Genomic DNA, 14,014 nt, shown 5'->3' with positions numbered 1-14,014 from the left:
CCTTCCTCTTAGCATGTTTCTCCCTTGCGTCCTGAGATCGGGTGTCTTCAAAGCCCATGATACCTTTGGTAAAGGCTGTTCTCCAACTGGAACGCTTGCAGGCCAGGGTTTCCCAGTTGTCAGTGTTTATACTACATTTTTTTAGATTTGCCTTGAGACAGTCTTTAAACCTCTTTTGTTGACCACCAGCATTATGCTTTCCATTTTTAAGTTTGGAATAGAGTAGTTGCTTTGGAAGACAATCATCAGGCACAACATGACCAGGCCAACGAAGTTGATGTTGAAGAATCATTGCTTCGACACTGGTGATATTTGCTTCTTCCAGTACACTGATATTATTTCGCCTGTCTTCCCAAGTGATATGTAAAATTTTTAGAGAGAGGTACTTGGATGTGAAAGCAATGCCGACTTTTTCTCTCAAACTTCAGCAGTGCAAAAATCATCCCATGCATCTTGATTTTTTAAAATCTGTGTCATGACAGTCTCCTTCAGTATGTGTGAATTTGGATTAAATAATATGAGAAGTACGTAGTTGTTACCTTTTGTTAATCAATGATTCTAGGTCTGCTTCCTATATATAACAATTAAAAGACTTGCACACTTTGTGTCACACCAGTATCTGACAATAATGATAGAATGATGATGTGCACATTAATTTCTGATTCAGTACTATCAGTTTATACTACCGTAGATTGTGCCAGTTAAACAACAAAAGCACCTGACAATATCTCTTTCTGCTATAGTAGTAATGATGCCACCATACAAACTTCAAAATACTGTTGATTTTTGTCTCTTGAGTAGCTTATGAAAATCTTGGCTCAGTGCATATAATTAATTGATTGATCTATTTATTTGCCCTCTGTGCCATATGGACATGGTGCTCCAGTTTTTACTCTGTTTCTGCTTTGGATGAGGAAGGGAGGAATAGCACTGCACACGCTCTCCGTTCTGTAAACACAAAATTAACATACCATTTATCAGCTTATTTCTACCTTGCAGCTGAAGATGCTAAAGTTTGCACCAGCAACCTTAAGGCCAGCTTGTTTGCTCCTCCAGGGAATTGCAGATTGCGCCTCTTCTGTGTGTTAACATCCAGTACTGCCTTAGGTTTCAGAGCTTAAGGAATTTCCTATGCTCAGTGCTGCTTTGTATGCCTAAATTAAATATTTGATTTAGCAGCAGCATTAAATCACTTAATTCTTCTAGACTAGCTCCATTGTCTTGAATAGGAAGTTAGAGCAGGGGGTCTCAGGGTTGTTACCTTGACCACTCTTGTGTTTTGTATCTTCAGTCTCCTAGTAACAAGCAGCCAAATAAATGTTGCTGTTTACTTAAAATATACATAAGCATACATGTTTCATTTGAAAACATGAAAAGTGGTAACTCTGCATGGAAGTTCCTTGTTTAAATTAATTTGTAGTGCTAAAAGTGAATGGGACGCGGGTGGCGCTGTGGTCTAAATCACAGAGCCTAGGGCTTGCAGATCAGAAGGTCAGTGGTTCGAATCCCCGTGACGGGGTGAGCTCCTGTTGTTCAGTCCCAGCTTCTGCCCACCTAGCAGTTCGAAAGCACGTCAAAGTGCAAGTAGATAAATAGGTACCGCTCCGGCGGGAAGGTAAATGGCATTTCCGTGTGCTGCTCTGGTTCACCAGAAGCAGCTTAGTCATGCTGGCCACATGACCCGGAAGCTGTCTGCAGACAAACGTCGGCTCCCTTGGCCAGTAAAGCAAGATGAGCGCCGCAACCCCAGAGTCGTTCGCAACTGGACTTAACGGTCGGGGTCCCTTTACCTTTAAAAGTGAATATTAAATTAGAATATTATCCCAGGATATTTCATAATGTAAATTTTCCTAAACCACTTCTCAAGGATTTTGAGGAGTTCTTTGTTTGAAAAGTTGCCTCCAGGCTATGTATTTATTTGCATATGTTCACTTTTTACAGGATGGTTTCATCTTATTTGGTACATCATGGGTACTGTGCAACAGCAGAGGCCTTTGCTAGATCTACTGATCAGACTGTACTAGAAGAATTGGCTTCCATTAAAAATAGACAAAGTAAGTCTGAAAAATACTGTAATTTAAATGTTCAGATAATTTTTTTCTTAGTGCTCCTTGTTCAGATTTACAGAATAATCAGCAGTTTGTGGTCACTGTGTTTCACAGATGATACAAAGAAAAATGGTTATCTAAATATAATTAGCAGGGCCGCCACCTATAAAACCATGATTAAAATTAATTCATTTAGATTTTAATAATAGTAATAATAATAATAATAGTAGTAGTACTAGTAGTAGTAAATTAAATAAATAAATAATTTATTTATTTGTACCCCGTCCATTTGGCTGGGTTTCCCCAGTCACATATTATTGCGCTTGGTATGAGTGCATTTTTGAAATACAGTAAACTCTCAATATATGCTAGGGTTACCTTCCAGGGATTACACTTAAAGCCAAAATCACATATAGTCAAACCACATTGGATGCAATGGCAGGTGGGATTGCCGAAGTGTTTCCTCCCTGACTTCTGCCCCCTTTTTAGTTGTTTTTATTTCTTTGCCAAGCATGTGAAGCTGAATGTGCACAAGTTAAATGCATGTAAATTGCAGGATTACTGTATTGACAGATGTATAACTTGACAGTTTATCCAACAAAACCTGTTCCAGAGTTGAGAGATCATCAATAATATTTTCTCTTACATTCCTATTAGTCTTTGCCCTACCAATTACTTTTGGGTTTTAGTAATTTAGGCAACAGTCCTAAACTAACTTACAGTGGTGCCTCGCTTAACGAATGCCCTGCTTAACGAAATTTCCGCTTAACGAAAGGTTTTTTCTAGCGGAGGTTGCCTTGCTAGACGAATGCGTTTTACGAAAAATTCGTCTAGCGAATCGCGGTTTCCCATAGGAATGCATTGAAATTCAATTAATGCGTTCCTATGGGCAAAAAAAAAATTTCTAAAAAAAATTCAATGCATTCCTATGGGATTCGCTAGATGAATTTTTCGTTATAAGAAAAGACCTGTGGAACGAATTAAATTCGTCTAGCGAGGCACCACTGTACTTGAGAGTAAACCCTATTAAACTTAATGAATGAGATGTGCTTCTGAATAGATGTATATAGGATTGCGTTGTTAATCAGTTAAAGCCATAGTTAATACATATATGAAATTAACTGATTATTGAACTTTTCTGCAAAAACATGCTTGAGGATTGCTCTTAATAACTTTCAGTCATGCTATTTAACTACAGTAGTCTACCTCAAATTAGAGTTTTGCCTTATAATTGGTATAACAGAATATTTCTCTTGATTTGCTATGGTGCAGTTGTCAAGAGTTTCTGAAGGGATTCTTTGCCTTGCTGCTTCTGCTTGTTATTGTTGCTGTTGCTGCTGTTACTGTTTTTTATTATGGTTTTTTTAAATTTTTCTTTGAAATCTGTAAGCTATTTTGTAGGTCTCCTCCTTTCAAAAGCAGGATTTGCAAGTTTTAAGTACTAACTGGGTGTGTAAGAAAGATGCAATTTTGTAGTTTATTTTATGTTATTTTTATATTGATTGTTTGTTTGATTGAATTTATATACCTCCCTATACGCGGAGGGCTCAGGGAGGTTCACAGTTGATGTAAAGTATTTGTTGCAAACATGTCTAGCAAAATCTGGTGAAAGGAATATTTAACTACATCAAGGGTGTGGAACTCTATCAGGGGTGCAGGGATTCCTCTGCTGGCCAAATTTGACAGGTGAGTAGGACTACACACATCTGTCAATCACCTAATGTCACAGTGGCATCAGATGATAGACCACTGTTGAGTGATCTCCATCTTCTTCTTCTTTGACGATCACTCATAGCCAAGTAAGATTGTCTTCCATAAACACTACTGTATTTTAACAATGAGTACGTAAGTGACTGTGGAGGCCAATTCTGGATACACACGTCCTTCCACAGTGGGGATATTGGTTTCTGGGCGGGAGTTGATCATGGTGAGGATTTGCCAAGCGTGCCTTCCTCTTAGCACGTTACTCCCTTGCGTCCTGAGATCGAGTGTCTTCAAAGCCCATGGCACCTTTGGTAAAGGCTGTTCTCCAACTGGAGCGCTCGCAGGCCAGTGTTTCCCAGTTGTCAGTGTTTATACTACATTTTTTAAGATTTGCCTTGAGACAGTCTTTAAACCTCTTTTGTTGACCACCAGCATTATGCTTTCCATTTTTAAGTTCGGAATAGAGTAGTTGCTTTGGAAGACGATCATCAGGCATCAGCACAACATGACCAGTCCCAACGAAGTTGATGTTGAAGAATCATTGCTTCAACATTGGTGATCTTTGCTTCTTCCAGTACGCTGATATTAGTTTACCTGTTGGCATAGCTGCCAAGTTATCCCTTATTTTAAGGGATTTTCCCTTATGCTGAATAGGCTTCCTCGCGAGAAAAGGGAAAACTTGGCAGCTATGCCTGTTGGTCTCTCTTGAAGGTACTCTCCCAGCACCATTCAGCTGATGGTTGGTGGAAGTGTTGCCTTCAAAGAGACCTGCTACATTAGACATTGTGGTTTGCATTGAAACAGCTTGCTAAAGCAGAGGGGAAATTTACAGTTCTTAATCTGTTTCTTTTTCTCCACAGGAATTCAGAAACTGGTTTTAGCAGGAAGAATGGGAGAAGCCATTGAAACAACACAACAATTGTATCCAAGTTTATTAGAAAGAAATCCTAATCTCTTATTTGCTTTGAAGTAAGTCTTAAAGTAAATTATTAGTAAATTGATGTCTAATCGTTGGGAATTTATGTGGACACCCTTACGACTTTCAAGCTTCCACAGTAGCAAATGACCTTGTTGGTTATGTTAGTGCAGTGAATTGCAAAAAGTTACTTTGAGTATTGGCTTTTATTCCTCAGTCTTGAGAATCTCTTAATTTAATTTAATTTATGAAAGAGCACAGTTATAATCCTGAACATTCTATAGCAGAACTTTTGGAATGTGAAGTTAATATCAGATTATACCTGGTTTCTGTGAAACTTCCAATAACACTTCACACATCCCTGTGTTGGACAACTCTGTAGGCCAGTTGCCCAACAATGTCACAGAAATTCTACTTCTATTTTCCTTCTATAATTTCAGCCTCTAACCAGGAAAAGAGAGAGGGAGCAGATGCCCCTCCCCTCCCAATTATCTGAAAATGAAGTGCATATGTAGGTCTGTGCTAATTTGAAATATGTCGTCCTCTCTTTCCCCAATACCTGAACCGGATTTTTTAAATATAGTGAAGTAGTATCATGTGGCACTTCAAGAATTAAAAATAGTGCCCCTGTTACTGGGGATGAGTAATACAATTCACCGCTTTCTCCTACAACACTGGAGTAGTATTTTTCTTGTACGCTAAGGTGTGTGAATATCCACTATTGGCCATGTAATCTACTTCAAACAGAAGAATTAAAAAACTTGCTGTAAGGCTTATGGAACTTGAGGAAGCAGCTGAGAAAAGGCCCTTCCTCTGCCACAAAGCCCCATTCGTTTATTCCCCAATCTTCTATTTTTGAATGGTTTCCAAGCGGCAGTTACTGTTACAGCTGTGGAAAGGTGGGGGAAGTAGAAGATGTTCTCATTCTGCAGTAATGATTATGTTTCATTGACCTTAATTTGTATTAAACAGCAACCAAATTACTATAATACAAATCAATAATACTGAGAGCAATTAGAAATTATATTGAAATTATATTGGCTTCATAAACTAACTCTTTTCTCATGTTTCCTAGGGTACGGCAATTCATAGAAATGGTCAATGGTACAGACAGTGAAGTACGATGTCTAGGAGGTCACAGTCCAAAATCTCAAGATAGCTATCCTGTTAGTCCTCGATCGTTTAGTAGTCCTAGTATGAGCCCCAGCCATGGAATGAATATTCACAGTATAGCAACAGGCAAAGGAAGTAGCACACACTGTTCTGGTGAGTTTGAGCTGGCAGAAGCTGGTGTTATACAGAGGTGTTTCACTTCTGAATCTTCAGTTTTTCATCCATCTGTCTATTAGCACATGAAATGCTTTGTGTTGTGGCTGGTGTCCTGCAATGTTGCCACTCAGCTGCTTGCTGGCAGTAACAACTTTTCTTCTGCACCTTTCTTATTTCTAACAATGGAGACAGATATGTCCCATAGTGTATGAGTGGGGGACAATTAACCAGTGAAGCTATTGCCACTGTCATAATTTTATTTAAGGATCAAGCAAAGAGATTCTTCCAAAAGTTTGAACCTCATTACACTTGTCTCACAGGCAGAAGGAGGGGTTTTTCCCATGCTACCTAGACCACAGTAGATCAAATAATAGGCAGCTTGTTCATACTACTACTGGGGAGGGAGGAGAGATTATGGGAGGAGAGTCCTCTCAGGTGCCGAAAGACAGAAACCATATCGTTTTGAGGTTAGCCTGCCCTCTATGAAAAACCCGTGTTGTATGGAATTATGAATATTCAAAATAAGCAAAATTCAAACACTACCTAGATTATTTTTAAAAAGAATTTTTGCTTCTTGGGTTTTAGGTTTTGAAAGTAGTTGCAGTAATGGAGTGATATCAAACAAAGCATATCAGTCTTACTGTCACAGTAAACATCAGTCCACCAGTTTGAATGTACCAGAGCTCAATAATATAAATGTAACACGATCACAGCAAGTTAACAGCTACTCCAGGTAAGTACACTCATTCCAACCTGATACCACTGTTCTTTGTCATTGATGTATTGTACTGATTTTCTAGTACGGGTAACTCGCATCTTATGTGGCGGTTGCGTTCCTAGCCATCTCACATATAAGCGAAATTGCATAAAGCCAGGGGACCTCCTTGCAAGGTGGAGGGTTGCTTGCCCAGCTTTGGGAAGGCAGCACAGGGGTTTGGGGATGCTGCCAGAGCCCTTACACCACCTTCCCAAAGCTGGGTAAACCCATGATCACAGCTTTGCATAGGTGCAGGAGAATAAGTAAGATAAGTGCAAGTTGTGAGTTACCTGTATAGGCTATTACAAGCTTCAGTGCCTCCATCTCACCCTAGTGGGTGGGTTTCAATTAAAATATTTTTCTCTCTGCACTAATTAGTGCATTAGTATGCACTAATCAGTCACTACTTTCCCCATGTCAACCACTTACTATTCAGGGACTTTTCTTCCCATTCCCATATCAACTAGGCAGCCACCATTCTTGAAACTGCTGTACAGCACATACTTCTCTGTGAAATCCCTTTCCCTCTCTTAACCCCCTGTACAAAGAGAGAAAGTTTAGAGGAATCTATATACCACCTCAAATGTGGATATATTTCAGATACTCTGCACTATCTGGGAGGAGAAACTGGACAATCCCATACATGTCTATTTTTTAAAAAAATTAAACACACAGACAAGCTACAAAAATATTTTTCACATGTCTATTTAGCATTTATATATTTTAAAACTATTTTAATTTTTGCCTGCCTGGAACCAATGTGGATAAACGAGAAACACTAGCCCTGCTGATGCATTATCATATTTAGGCCCTATCTATGTTGATGTGGTGGAGGGTCATGCTTTTAGCACGGCTCCCAAAATATGTATGTCTGCAGAGAAATCCCAGTGTTTGAAAATTATGAATATGACCAGCGGTGGCAATATACTGGATGTACTCTACATATGAATGGGGCTTATATTTTACTTGGTGCACCAATTTCTGATAGGCTAAGAAAATGAACTGGAGTGGTCAGGAGCAACAGGGAAAGCTGGTCTTGTTTCCTGTAGTTACGTATTGTGCTATTACAAGAACTGTTGCAGAATACAGTGGTGCCTCGCAAGACGAATTTAATTCGTTCTGTGAGTCAATTCGTTTTGTGAAAAATTCGTCTTGCGAATCCCATAGGAATGCATTGGAATTTTTTTTTTTGCCCATAGGAGCGCATTAATCGAATTTCAATGCATTCCCATGGGAATTTTTCACAAAACGAATTCGTCTTGCGAGGCAACCTCCGATCGCAAAACCCACTCGTCTAGCGAAAAATTAGTCTAGCAGGGCATTCGCCTAGCGAGGTACCACTGTACATAAAAAGTGGTGACTTTGGAGATTCATAGCCCACATACTTTTAAGGAGCTCATGTTCTGGCTTTTAGACAAACCTGCTGCCAGAATATGGCATACCGGTACTTGGGCAACAAGTGCCAAGGTTCCTGCAGGCTTCATCACCACTGGACTGCCTCCATCATGTGTTTCTGTGAGGCCTATGATTGCTTAGCTTGCTTTCCCAGCTCTGTGTATAGTACACCTACATACATACCACCCACTGCCATGCCACCCACCTGCTTCTGTCAGGCAGCATAATTAAGATGTCAGTGCCAGCAAGCTCAGGCTTATGGGAGCAACCTGCTTGAGGTGGGCTTGCTTTTATACCCTTTGATCCACCCCTTATCAAGGATTCTTCATAATGTATAGAATTCATCATGAAATGAACTTTCTGATATTCTAATAGTAAGCTCACACAGAACACAAGCTCACACAGAGCTAGAATATCCAAGGAAGAGCTCTGTCACCCCATCAGTCAAGTGATATTTTTTTTACCATGTCAGATGCAGATGTGTGGTAAAATAGGTTTTTATTCTTCCCCAGTTGCATTGTGGGACATAGTGAGGTGCACATTTAAAAATGAGACCCCCATTCCAACTCTTTATACACTTAATGATGCATTTTTCCTCTTCTCAGCAATGATGTAGACATGGAAACAGATCACTACTCCAATGGGGTTGCAGAGACATCATCCAATGGCTTCCTTAACGGTAGTTCTAAACATGATCACGAAATGGAAGAATGTGACACAGAAATGGGTCTGCAGCAAAATTTCTTACATATTTACTATTACTATCACCATTTCTTTGTTTTGTTTACTTGAAGTTATTTCCAAATGAAATTTAGACATACCTAACCAGTTTTCAGGCAGTTTATATAGCTCTGAAGTGCTATAGTCAGTGGAAAATCTTTATATGTAATGTCTGCATTTATAATTTACTTAGTTTGCATTGGATTATTTTCACTCTGCAGTGCCTCACTGGCTTGACTCACACTTCCTTCCTGTTGTTGTAAAATATCTTCTGAGTTTGCATTAACCTTGGAAGAGATGGAATTGTCACACAGATGCTGCTTGAAATGGTTCAGCGTTATGACTTTTGCCCACCACAACTCTTAAGTGGTTCTTATTGTGTGGAATGTCTTCACACTAGCATCACACTTTTCCTGCTAATGAGTGAAGTAGAAACAACTACATCAACTTTGCCTCAGCCCTCCTCATGTTTTAGATTACAACTCCCATCAGCCCCAGCCAACATGGGCAATAATTAGGCATGATGAGAGCTGTGCTCTAAAATATCTGGAGGGCACCAGGTTGGAGAAGGTTGATCTGCATAATGAGCTATATTACTCATTTTCCCGGTGCCATAGACCAATAAGGCACAAGGATGCTGTCCGTATCTGTGTGGTTGAGGCAGCACCAGGGGAAAGGCCAGCTGGACCCTCCCTCTGGAAACATAGCCCCTTCAAACTCATACTCTTATATCCACCCTGAATGACAACTCCCACAGCCTTGTAAAGCATTTTTATTTTTAATAGCTGTTATATGACCGTAATATAGCTTGATTGGTTGATTGGTGTGGTTGAGGTAGTGTGCAAGTGTGCTTTTGGTGTCATCCTCCAAATCCTATCTTGCAACCTTATAGAGCATTTAGGTACAGAACAAACTTGATTTGTTTAAATAGATCAGATAAAGGAGAACTACATGTAGAAGAGAGTGGAAGAAATTTAGCAAATATCTGTGCATTCTGGATAGCTTTTGTAGATTTTCACCATACTTTCCCAAGTTGTAACTTGAAAAACAAAACACACACCTACTAGCACTACCCTAAGATTTAATTTTTGATTAGCTATTGTTGTAGGTGTGTATCGAAAAATGTCTGTGACAATTAATGTACCCTTTCTCTTTCTCTCTCCCCCCCCCCATTTTTGGCACTACTTAGTTAAAAAACAAATTCCTGGGAATATCCAAATATAAGGTTCTGTAGCACTTTTAGGGAGAAAAAAGATTTGTTTTCCTTGGAGTAAACAGTTACATTTCTATAGCTACCAAGCCTGAATCAGGTCTGGAGCGATAACCATAGTAAAGGGAGCCATTTCCAAGAAAGGAATATCTTTACTCAGCTGAAGTCCAAGAGTCAGGATCAGTTAGTGAATATCCTTTGCTTTAAGAATTACGGGTGCTTATTTCTATAATTTTAGGGAGGGTGTACCGTACTGTAATGTACTGTAAACACATTCTGGTATTTCTCCATAGTGTGTCAAATTACAGACAGATGTTTACCAGGTTTTATTTAAAATAAAAGCCCACTTGTTTGTAATAAAACTTCCATCGCCATGCTTTGGAGGGGATCCAACCCAGCACAAGGGCTTCTAGACTGAAGGGGAAATTGTCACCACTTTCATGCCCTGTAAAAATGTTTATGCACAAAAAGGCATATTCTGTGAAACCCAGTGTCTGTCTACAACACTAGCATGATGCCTTGCTATGTGGTGAGCCCAGAATATCACATATCAAGTATTTGTTTAAAGTACAAGCAAGTTGCAGAATCAGTTGCATGGTTTAAGATAGCTTATCACACCTCAGAGTAGTATATTTAAATTCATTTAATCGATATAAACTTGCCTAACAAGGAATGTTTGATACAATGACTGGCTAAATTTAAAAACAGAACACACACATAAAAAACAAAATAAAGCTTGCTTCATTACATATGCAGTAATATTTACAGTGGTCAGGATCCAGGATCCAGTTCCATGAGCCCAAGAAAGTCTTGGTTACCTCATAGACAACTGCTTCTGAATTTGAGGGAAGTTTCAAAAGCAGTTGATAATATGACTTCGATGCCTTCCCCTCCTCCATCCTCTGGGTTAGTATAGACACACTAAGCAGACCTAAATTAGTTTTTATTTGAGCCAGCAGACCTTCCTTGTAACCAAAGTATCTTAAATACTTAAACAGCTCCAGCTTGTGTTTTAATTAATGCACTTTTGGCATTGACCTCAGTTTTGTGGAACTTCTTCCCAAGGAAGCGTTCCAGATCCACATCCTTGGCTCTTTTGGAAGAACAATAAATCATTATTCTGTCATGCCTTTTGAATTTTGGTTTTGTGTGGTGGGTTTTTTTGTGTTTTTATGTGGTTTCCTTTTGGTTTTATCTGGGGTGTTGTCACTTTTTATTGTATGCTGCTTTGCAGTTCTCAAAGTTGAAAAATGGATTAGAAAATGAAGTCTTAAATCAGAAGCCTAAACCGTGAATTGATCAACTACAATTATTATTTTGACCTAATTCATTGTGTTTGTGTGTAGTCAAAGCACTGTGTTCTCACTGCTGTGCTGTTTAGTGATGGTGCCTTATCATTCTCACAGAGGTTGATTCCAGTCAGTTAAGACGTCAGCTGTGTGGAGGTAGCCAAGCAGCTATTGAAAGAATGATTCACTTTGGCAGAGAATTGCAAGCCATGAGTGAGCAGCTAAGAAGAGAGTGTGGCAAAAACACAGCAAATAAGAAAATGCTCAAAGTAAGTTAAAATGTCTTTCCAGTAAAATATGAGCTTGAGCTGACATATTATCAATCCAGTCTATGCCAAGGAAGAGGGTAATGTTTGCAGTTCTCAGCTCGCTGGCTTGATATCTGTGAAGCATTAATGTGCTTTCACCTATTTGTGTCAAACAGCCACCCAAATAACAAAACTACAGGTAGTACAATGTGCGGCTGAAAAGCAGTTTGACTTGTTTTGGGTAGCTAGAATAGGTTTGGTTTTTAATTCTGTGTGGAGGAATGAATTGTATCATACTTAAGGAAATGCAGTGGAAAGTGACTAAATTAGTTGTGTCTGACTCTCCGGTTTAGTCGTTTAAGCAACAACAAAAAAACCGGTTTCCTTTCTTTTAAGCACTTTCTGTCCTACCCCTGCTCTGATAGTGAGAACTTGATCTCATGTTGTGTAGTTGTTAGGAACTGTGGCTTTTTACAGATGTAACAATCATTTTCATGATTTTAAAAAGAGAATTTGGAATTTACATCTGGCAAATTATAAATACGGTAGTGCCCTCTACCATAAGCTCATTTTTTTAGCAAGATTAAAAAAAATGATGCAAGTGTACTTGATTTTAATCGGATAATTTGGTAATGACAAAATTAAGCCCGGATTTCTCAACAGGATGCATTCAGTTTACTTGCATATTCAGATCCCTGGAGCAGTCCAGTAGGAAATCAGCTGGATCCCATTCAGAGAGAGCCTGTGTGTTCAGTTCTCAATAGTGCAATACTAGGTAAGGCTTGCCATTTTTTTTTCATAGCACATTTATTATTGTAAGTTAACCTAAAGCAATTATGGTGTTCTGTGCCAAAAACAGTAGTGTAGAGATTTAGGGTAATTTTTGGCACTTGACCAAAACCCTTTTTGTACCTCACTTAGCAGTAAATGTCAGTTATACACCCATTTTCATAGGATTATTTTTTTGTATAACATTGTAAATGCCCAAATCCAGTCAAATGACACAAACCTTAAATTCGTCCAATTGACGTTTCAGTCTTGACTGGTATGATTCACAAGGTTTTGATACCATATAATTCCTGCATGGTTTATAATATAGTAAAGTCTTGTGATATACTAAATTATAAGACAATATGTGAAATACTCAGTCTCTGTTTTGGGATGCTGGGAAGAATTTAAAGTCCAGTTTGGTAACTGCAGAGGCACAATATTTTTGTAGGAAAAGTACGGTATCTCATTTCCCCCTCCACTGGTCTGAAGTATAACATATTGCGTAATCTTTTCAGAGACACACAATCTACCAAAGCAACCTCCACTTGCTCTTGCAATGGGACAGGCTTCACAGTGTCTAGGATTGATGGCCCGGTCAGGAATTGGATCCTGTGCATTTGCCACAGTGGAAGATTACCTACACTAGCTATGCATATGATGATGTCCAAGGTGTATAATGTGGCTATATTCAACATGAAAGTAGACCAGCTCTGCTGAATGGAGTTTGGATTTTTTAAATTATGTACTAAGGACAGGTCTGTTGCTTTACATTGCTTCCTAGTTTACAGCATGACGCAAATGATTTTCTAACCTACTGTTAGGATAAATTTTCCATCTTTAACCAGAGTTAAGTATCATTGGTAACATCAGATTGACAAACCCTTGAATTGTTCCAGACAAACCAAAAAAGTCCTGCCTTCATGGAAGGTGGGATGAAATAGATGATGTTGTGGATGTGTTAGTATGTGGGTGATGTAAACTTCAAGCAGGATAATTTGCCAACTTCCACCCCCATTATTACATAGATCAATCAGTGTAATTTGCAAAATGCATAAGTACCTGACAGTTTGGCTGTATAGTATTGATGGGAAGAAATATTTTTAATGTGTACTGTAAAACTTGAAATACTCAGGAGCTGAGTGAATATGTTTGTTGCTACTTACAATCTCAACCTGTTTCCTAGTGGTTTTTGTTTTAACATGGTCTTTTCAACTCTGTTTCCTGTTTAACTGCAGACAACTTATGTTGTAGACTCACCTGTTTAACTGTTGTATTATAACAGTATTATATGTCAACACAGTGTGGTTATGGCCTATTTATATAAAAACCAAATATTTAGTCAATTTGTCTTAATTTAATCTTTGTACACCCTGCATTTTTAAAAGTGCTTAAATGAGTACTCTATTGCAATAAAATGTAGTGATACCATAATTAACCAGCCATTAAATACTTCTACATATGATAGGATGGCTACCTTACTTTGCTTGTGTTGTGTTTTGGACTTGGGACTAGTTAACTAAACATCTAGCGTTTATGAAAGTTGTGGCAGGGGATTCCTGTGTGTTAAAAGGGTTTAAAGAACCTTTTGATGAGATATGACAATGCCCTTAATACTTACAAAAGTTGGCTTGTCTGAAACCTCTTTTCAATACACATGTTAAGAAATCATATTGAACAGCTCTTATGT

The 14,014-nt window shown here is 38.7% G+C and overlaps 1 protein-coding gene across 2 annotated transcripts in view; it reads left to right on the top strand.

The window, feature by feature from the left end:
- RANBP9 (RAN binding protein 9) overlaps positions 1-13,985 on the top strand; it is a 30,718-nt gene extending 16,733 nt beyond the window's left edge. The window contains exons 7-14 of one of the 2 annotated variants that reach the window (XM_060277949.1): positions 1,942-2,054; positions 4,613-4,721; positions 5,744-5,934; positions 6,523-6,670; positions 8,695-8,768; positions 11,426-11,577; positions 12,220-12,331; positions 12,843-13,985. In XM_060277949.1, coding sequence (XP_060133932.1) covers positions 1,942-2,054; positions 4,613-4,721; positions 5,744-5,934; positions 6,523-6,670; positions 8,695-8,768; positions 11,426-11,577; positions 12,220-12,331; positions 12,843-12,973 — 1,030 coding nt within the window. In that variant the 3' untranslated portion in view covers positions 12,974-13,985. Of the gene's footprint in view, positions 1-1,941; positions 2,055-4,612; positions 4,722-5,743; positions 5,935-6,522; positions 6,671-8,694; positions 8,817-11,425; positions 11,578-12,219; positions 12,332-12,842 lie in introns of both variants that reach the window. The other variant, XM_035124555.2, reaches the window with a different exon arrangement.
- The last annotated feature ends 29 nt before the right edge of the window (positions 13,986-14,014 follow it).

This window comes from Zootoca vivipara, chromosome 8 (genome assembly GCF_963506605.1).
Source record: "Zootoca vivipara chromosome 8, rZooViv1.1, whole genome shotgun sequence".
Taxonomy (NCBI): Eukaryota; Metazoa; Chordata; class Lepidosauria; order Squamata; family Lacertidae; genus Zootoca; species Zootoca vivipara.
Note: the sequence above shows the minus strand (reverse complement) of the source record. Positions and strands in the feature narration are given on the sequence as shown.